Raw genomic sequence first — 8,496 nt, 5'->3', positions numbered from 1 at the left:
TTTTTTGCCCTTTTCAAATTTCAAATTTTTTGATAATATATAATATATATATAAAATTTTATAATATTTTAAAAATATATATTATATATTTGTTTTCGTTTATTTTTACTATTTTTATTTGAAAAATTTATGAAAAAAAAACTTACGAAAAATATTTCAAAAACTACTAGGTAAATAAAGGGGAGTTAATACATCAAATTTAGCCCAAAGCCGTATGCCTGAGTTATAGACCCTAGGAAAAAAAATAATTTTAATTTATATTGTTTTTTTTTTAGGGGGTCCCTAAACTAATATATATAATACACTCACAAAAAAAAACACAAATATGTGTGGTGTGTCAGCAAAAAAATCTAAAGCGACTGAAAGATTTTTGAAAAAAAAAAAAAAAATATATATTAAAACATAATATAACCCCTATAACATATGATAAAATATGTATATATTTGGGTTTTAAATATCCATGTATTTATGTGTATAGGTATGCAGTATATAATTTTTATATCACACACTCAATCCCCTCTTACGCCAAATACAAAACACACACACACACCCCTCTCTCACCACCGACCAGATCACAAGAAAAAAACCCACACACACACACCCCATAATAATATAATTTTTCACCGACCGCCTTTTTTTATGCTACCCAAAAACCAGGCAGGCTAGGCAGGACGGCGTGCATTCAAGGGCCCTGAACCCCTGAAAAAAGCTCCAAGAGGGGCCCCAGCACCACAGGTCCCCGAACACCAAATGGGGAAAAACCACGAGGCGAAAGGGAGGCATGGGAAAAAAAAACAAAATGGCAGGGCTTTTTTTATTTACCCCAAATTATTTACCCCTTTCACTTTTTATAGGCCCCAATACAAAGGGGGAAAAAAGCATGCCAAAAACTGCATGATACAGCTTTAACAAAGGGGAACACCCCCAAATTTTTATCAGGTCACAAGGCCAAAACACGAGGCTTCACAGGAGCAGCACCCAAACCCCGTCTATCTTGGTTGTTCCCCGGCCCTCCCCTCACAGCCATTTTCGTCATGTTTTCGAGGGCCCCTTTAGTTAACACATGCCCCGGGGAAACCTTTTTAGGTTAAAAACATGTTTCGCCCCCAGGGGCCCAAAAAACCATGGGGTAGCACTATCCCCCCTACAAGCAGGCGACCCGTCTGCTCTGACCTACCTAAACCTGAAACAAACTCCAGAAAAAATTTCAAAAATAGTCCTCAGGGGAAAAAACAAAATTCTTTCAAACAAAAATAAAACCCTAATTTTAAAACAGTTCTCAGAAAACAAAAAAATCTTTCATCCCGCGCGGCTTTTTCGCTCTCGCTTGGGGGCGCTCGGGGGAGGGGTGGACGGCGGTAGATGGCAGTGGTACCCAGAGGGGTATTCTGGGCCCCAAGGGCCGGTCATGGTCCCCATTGTCTCTGTTGCATCGCCCTCACCACCAAATGTCTTTCCCCATCTCGGTCAGCGTTGCCACGTCCCATCGCCCCTACTGGTGTTTAAAGTCATCTTCTTTCACCACCCCGCTTCCGGGCACTGGGTTAATGCAGCCACACTCTTTACCTATTTTTGACCTTTTCCCCCATGGCCCGGGGATTTTGGGCTCCTTTATGGCATGGCCGGCTTTCCTTTAGCTTGGGCCCCGCATCGTCGGTGCACCTCCGCCAGGGTTTTTCCTTTTCAGTGCCCCTGAAGTGGATTTGACAAATTTGGGAAGTTTACGTCGGGTGGCCGCCCTGTGGTCCAAAACCACTGGTAGCCCGAGCTCACGGCCAAAAATGAGTCGGGGGAGGTGTGAAGCCTGGTTTCCTCATGCACAGCAGGGGCCGGTAGGGGTGGCATGGGGGCCACTTGAAAAGTCCCAGTCTTCCGACTTTCCGAAAAATTTTGGGAAATGTTGAGCAAGGGGTTGGTTAAAAACCCCTCCACCATACCAAACGGAATGTAGATGGGAGGGGGGTCGTCCTGTCTTTCGCACCCCCAACAGCCGCAAAACTCACGGAAAAACTCGTGACTCAAAATTTAGGCCCTTTGGGCAGAGTGCAGTTTAGAAGGACACCAAAAAGGGGGAATGAATTCATTCCCCCAACACGCCAGCCCCGGTCCGGCCTGTGGTTGGGGGAGTGGAAAATGCCTCAGGCCCCTTTTAGAAATAGTCCAAAAAAACCCCCACAAAAATTGTACGGGTTTTCCTTTTGGCGTGAGAAAGGGAGCGGGGCCAGCAATGTTTTATTGCACCCGTTCCATGGGTGTCCCCCACAGTTACACCCGTAAAAGGGGCACGGTTTCTTTAGGGGGCCCTTCTTTTCACTGCACACATTTACATGTCTACACCCCAGGGAAATCATTTCATGCCCACCCAAAATTTAGAAGCGTTGGGCAGGGGACGGTCAGGGTCTTTTTCCGCCCAAGTGGCCCCGGGAACACCGGCAGTTTAAACCCTTTTAGCAACTCAGCACGCATGGGGTTGGGTACTAAAATACCCCGTGTCACTGTCCACTTTACTCCCAAATGCACCAGCGCTTTACTAACAAACGCTTTGATCCCCTCGTTTAAAGTTTTCCCCCCCGGTCCCCCAAAACACTTTTGGGGGGGGGGGTTTCCCAGCCACAGCCTCCCAACTGGGGGGTCCAAAGAAGGGGCCCCAAGGCCAAGGACAATGGGAGCAAAGTCAGATCCTTTACGCGTGCCCTTTCGCCATCCCTAAACCCCTTTTTGTGGGCATTTCCCGCACCGGGAGAAGGAGGCACCCCAGGATCAGGGGTCCTTTGGGGCCCCCCCCCCCCCCCGTGTGAGCAAATAGCCTCCACGGGCGTTTGCCCCAGGCTTTTCAGCGTTTCAATGGGCACGAACCCGGGCGGTTGGGGCGAGGGGGTAGTTGTACTGGTCAAGGGCCCCCAACCCTGCCAGCGACCCTCTGCTAAAACCTTTAGCGACTTAAAAACTGTTGGGGAGCATGGTCAGGCCGGAGGTGAATCGGCCCTAGAGGTATGGGTGAAGTGCTCGGGATCTTCACCACCGCCCCCGAACTTTCCTTGTCACACAATAGTTTCGTTCAGGCCTGCTGAAATTGGGCACTGTAGTAGGGCCCCGAAAATACTCCTTCCCTTTTCCCTTATTTGGACAAAAAATGCCCCGATGCCTTTTCCCCACTAGCGGGCAGTGGGCCCAAAGGAAAGGGGGGCTCCGGGTTCCCGGGTTTTGGGAAAAACCGGGCTTCCCCCTCTTCAGGGTTTTTCAAATGGCCTTTACCCGCCTCGTCCCAAGGAAGCCCCTCCCCTTTTATGTAAGTCGGGGAGAGGAGCCGCTTTCAAATGGCGAAGTCCCGTACAAAGCGGCGGGTTTTGTTGTGCACAGGCCCCGGTAGCTCCGACTTCCCCCACATTTGGGGGGAAAAAAGGGCCCCTTCTCCCCCACCACCACCTTCTGTGGGTCGGTGCGCACACCGTCTTTACTGACTACATGCCCCCCGAAATGGCACCTCATGCTGGAACATGAGCATTTTTTTGGGGGTGAGGGTTTAGGTTTGGGCCTTTCCCAACCCCTGTTTTACTTCCTTTAGCCGCTCCCAAATCCTCCTGAAGGGGGCTCCCGGGACGAGGGCGTCATTTTAATGTAGACAAGCGCCGCTTTCCCCTGAGGCCCTCCAAAACCCCTCCATCAGACGTTTGGGAAAAAACCAGGGGCATTTCAAGGACCCCAAAAGGCAGGACGTTGAATTTTCCCCAGGGTTTCCCGAAGGAAAAGGCAGTCTTTTGGTTTTTCCTTTCCCCCAAACTCCCCCCTGGTGGGAAAACCCCCTTCGGGTCGAGTGGGGAGAACAAACCGGCCCCCACCAAGGGATCGAGTGTGATCAATTACGGCAATGGGTAAGAGCCTTTTAGCATGCTTAGCGGCCCCGGAGTCCCCACAGAAGCGTTTTGGGGCCATTTTTTCTTTACCAGGGCTACCGCTGAGACCATGGACTGTCGGGGCCGTTTAATCACCCCCGTGCCGCTAGCTATTGGGCAGGGTGCTGCCCCTCTCTTTGTTTTGGTTGGTGCAATAAAGGTGGGGGGCTCTTGATGGGGAAAACACTTTGGTGTTTAAAGGGGTTCTTCACCAATCCTGTGCGGCCCCGGGCCAAGTCACCCTTTCTAAACCCCCATTTGTTTCTGAGGCAGGGTTTTTCGCTTTCTCTGTCTGTGCTTCGGCAGGGTTTGCGGCGCCCGGGTGCGCCAAGTCCTCGGGGGAAAAATCGGGCAACGGCCCCCCACCCAAACCCAATCCTCGCCCCCCCGACGACTCTTTTGGGAAAGCTCCAAATTTCCCCACAAGTGCCCAGCTTTCACCAGTTGGCACCCCTTTGGGCCCTTTCCCGGGGAGTGGCTACCCAACCCCTGTAAAACCCCCCCCCTGGGGCCCGCAAGGCTCCCCCCAAAATGCTACGCCCTCAGCCAAGCTGCGGTTTTGGGGGTGGCTCCCCGAGGCCCCTTTCTCCCCCATCACTTTTTGAAATCGACAACCCGGATTCTAGACTCTGTTTTCCCGGGGGAAGGGCAGTCGTTCAGCCCCTAAAACCCCTGCGCAGCCCCAAACTTGGAAAAAGGGCACATCCACCGGGCACCCTCACCAGCTTCCCTCCAAGGTCGACACACGCTTACTCTGCGTCAGGTAGTCAAGGCCCAGCAAGCAGTGTCGTCCCGTCGGCCCCAAAACACCGGAAACCGCGGCCCCCGTGTGGGCCCCCCCAATTTCGAGGGCCCCCTGGCCCCCTTTAGCGCACACAAGCCCCCTGACACCAACAGTCTCTGGGGTTCTGGGAAATGCATAATGGCCCAAAATACAGGGGCACAGGGTCTTTTCCCGCCCCCGGGTCCACTGTCAGGGGGCTGGCTTCCCCTTATTTAGCCCCCCACCTGCATCGTGGGTTCGGGCGGCAGTTACCCAATGGGGCCCGGGAACCCCGGAGGCTGGGGTTTTGACCCCTTTTCCAGCCCCGCCTCAGGGCCCTAGCCTCCTTCCCTCATGGCTGCCCCCATCTTTGGGGAACATGATAAATCGGCCCCTTCCCCATGATCAAATACACAAAACCCACCCTGGGCACCATTTTTTTACACCGACCCCCTTTTTTCTCTGTACCAAAACCAAAGGGAAGGGGAGGAAAACGGCGTGTATTAAAAGGGGGCGTTTAAAAAAATGAACAGCTCCAAGAGGGAAACCCAGCACCACAGGTCCCAGAACACCCCCTGGGGGAAAAAAACCAAAGAGGGGAGGCAGGGCATTTAAAAAAAAACAAAATGGCAGTCCTTTTCCTTTTTTTACACAAGTTTTTTACCCGTAACTTTTCTATAGGCACAAAACAGGGGGAAAACCCGGATGCCCCCATGAATGATAAGTTTAAAAAGGACAAAAAAAGTTATATCAGGTCCAAAGGGACAAAAGAGGGCTTTTAAAAGGAGCAGCACCCAACGCCCTTTATCTTGGTTTTTCCCGGGGTCTCCCCTCACAGCCCTTTGCGTCTGTTTTCCGAGGTTTCATGTTAAACATGCCCCCGGGTCATTTCCTTTTTATGTTAAAAACATTTTTGAAAAGAGACAAAGACCCCCTGGCGTAGCAATAATATATAAAATATTATATATAAATAAATATAATATATAATATATATATAAAAATATATAAAATTGCGTTATGTTGCCAAAACATACGACGTGATTATCAATACCCCCCGTCGGTCACAACCATTTTTTTGGGAGAATGTATCCCCCAAAAAGAAAACAACTTTTCATTTTTTCCCAATTTTTAAATGCGTTAAAAATGCTAAAGACATTTGAAAAAAAAATAGCCGCCCCTCAGCCCTTAAAAACTGTTTGCAACGCGTAAACGGGATGCTCGAAGATTTCAGGTTTTTTTCCCCTACCTTAATTTGATCGTTCAATTAGCCCAACATGTTAGACATTCTACTTGGGGTTTCCCCGGGCTTTTATTTTCTTTTTTAAACATTTTATACTTTAAAATGGGCTTTACAAAACCCCTCAAAACTTAACCCCCTAAAAAATCTAATGGTTTTAAAAAACCTTTGGGGTTTGGCAGGGAAGTTCCATCATACCTGAAAAGCATTTTTTCAGGGGAGCACTTGTAGTAATATCGAAGGTTCCCGAATTATAGGATATCAAGGCTCCCTGAAAATTGCGTAGGGGACAATTTTTGGGGTTAAATTTTATTTTTTCCATAAATAAATCCCTAATATGTGTAATTGAAAAATATTATCCCTTTTTGGGTTTTAAATGGGCCAAAATTTTTTTATTTGCATAAATTATGGGCAAAAAAACGTTTTTAAGTCCTCAGTCTTTAAATATTTTTCTTTGGAAAAAATGAAAAAAATGGGCACCCGAACGGGGTTTATAATTAAATGGCACTAAATGTGGGTAAAGACATAAACAAGAAATAGATGGAAAACCACACCTATAAAACAAAAAAACGCTAGTGATAAAAAGTTTCAACAAACTTTTAGGAACGTGACAAAAACATCTTTCAGTGGGTGGCACGATATCCAGGAAAATCTAAATCTACTAGTACCTGACAAAGATCAGACCACACCACGCCTTGGGGGGATATTTTTTTGTGCTTGGGGAATCGGGGTGGTCCTTTTCCCAAGCTGGTTTTCCCAAAAAAATTTTTATCTGTCCATCATATTTTTACCGTGATTCATCAGAGAAACAAAATGGGGAAAAAAAAAATAAAAAAGTGAAATTTTAAATGACGGGAAAAATTCAAATAATTAACCTTTTTTATTTACCCTTGGGAAACCCAAAAAGGGAAGGGTCAAAATAGAGTGTTTTTTTTAAAATAAAAATTTTTTTTTTTTGTATGTATGTTTTTACTAAATTATGTTTTACTCCAAAATAAAAAAGGTAAATCAGAAAAATTTAATGAGATTAACCCTTCCCAATCCCGGATATCAACCTTGAAGCCTTTTTCCCCCGGAAAATTTTTCCTTCCCCCTAGCCTTTGGGACCTTAGTTGGGGCCCCCCATGCATGGTACCCATTCATTTTATTTTTCTGACTGTTTTACTCGAGTCATAGGTTTTTTTTATTTGGGTGTTTGGGTATGTTTAACCATATTTATCTTAATTGGGTTCCCAAAATTTTCCAAGTTATCAAGTTTTTTTCTATTTGCAAAAAGCAGTTTTGGAAAAAACCACTTTCTTGGCATTTCTTTTTGACTTAGAGGTATTTTGTAGATAACCTTCAAAATAAAAAAAATTTCCGGACTCAGGGTCCTTTCCCCCAAACCCCTGTGTTTTAGGGGGCAGTCTTGATTTAATTGCCCGTAGAAGGGTAGGGTTTTGTCCCGGTGGTAGTGATGCATTTTCACGTATTAAAATAGTAAAACTGGAAACCAGAAACCAGGAAAGGTTGTTTTAAAAAGGGCAAAATATCAATGTGACATCTTTTTTTTTAGCTAATTTAGTAAAAATTTTATAGTCCCCAGGAAAAATCACCCCAAAACAATAAACAGGGGTGGTCCTTTATAGTATATTTTGTACAGAATCCAAAAGGGGGGTAAAAAAAATTTATAAGTACGGAATGTTAAAAAGGGTGTGTGTGTGTGGTGCGTGGGGTGTATGGTGTGTGTGGGAAAAATTTGACAATAAAGGAATTTTTTGAATATATAAAAAATATAAAACATAGATGTGTATTATACACAGGTAATATATTAATGAATATTATATATTGTATAAAATACACACCCACGACATGCCTATGTGGGAGTTATAATAATAATTAATTTTTTTTTTATATATAAAATATATATAATAATAAATAAAATGCAAAATTCTGTGTTTTATATACTTATACATCCAAGTATATTAAAGGGCCTTTGAGGATAAGGAAATAGGGCACACAAAAGGTACAGAAACAAACATATATGGGTATATATACAAAATGTATAAACATGTAAAATAATATATGTGTGTCATTCATAGTTTTGTGAAAGTATGATTTTATGTTGGGGGGGTTTTTTTTCATATATGTATATAAAAGGATTAGAGGGGATAGATGGAAGATATATAAAAAATATTTTTTAGTAACATTTTACCTGTATTTTACATTTTTCTATCTATCTTCTGTATATATATATGTATCCCTATATAGACAGATAGAGGGTAATATAAAAAAAGGGGAAAACATATGTATATACAAGGGATATTTTTATTTAATTTTTACAGATATTTTTATATACACACACACACACTATGTGTCTGGGATGTATATATATAAATTTATTTTATTATATAAAATATCTTTTATAAAAAATTTTGTGAATGTGTGTATAAATTAAAAACATAACACACACCCCACACACGAAAATATGGGAGTAGTAATATAGGATATGTTTAAGAATATAATAATTATCCCCAAATTTTATTTTTTAAGGATATTTAAAACAATATATTATATTAAAATATAAATATATATATATATAATATTTTAATATAATATAATAT

General features: G+C 43.9%; 1 protein-coding gene across 1 annotated transcript; it reads left to right on the top strand.

The window, feature by feature from the left end:
• Positions 1-1,408: 1,408 nt before the first annotated feature.
• On the top strand, positions 1,409-4,893 carry LOC119570769 (basic salivary proline-rich protein 2-like). Its single transcript, XM_037918387.1, has 8 exons — positions 1,409-1,450; positions 1,638-1,795; positions 2,266-2,474; positions 2,747-2,991; positions 3,566-3,618; positions 3,948-4,015; positions 4,200-4,449; positions 4,764-4,893. The coding sequence occupies exons 1-8, from the start codon at positions 1,409-1,411 to the stop codon at positions 4,891-4,893; spliced, it is 1,155 nt and encodes a 384-aa protein (XP_037774315.1).
• The last annotated feature ends 3,603 nt before the right edge of the window (positions 4,894-8,496 follow it).

This window comes from Penaeus monodon, unplaced genomic scaffold (genome assembly GCF_015228065.2).
Source record: "Penaeus monodon isolate SGIC_2016 unplaced genomic scaffold, NSTDA_Pmon_1 PmonScaffold_3840, whole genome shotgun sequence".
In the NCBI taxonomy this organism is placed as follows: Eukaryota; Metazoa; Arthropoda; class Malacostraca; order Decapoda; family Penaeidae; genus Penaeus; species Penaeus monodon.
This window is presented reverse-complemented; position numbering and strand designations above follow the sequence as displayed.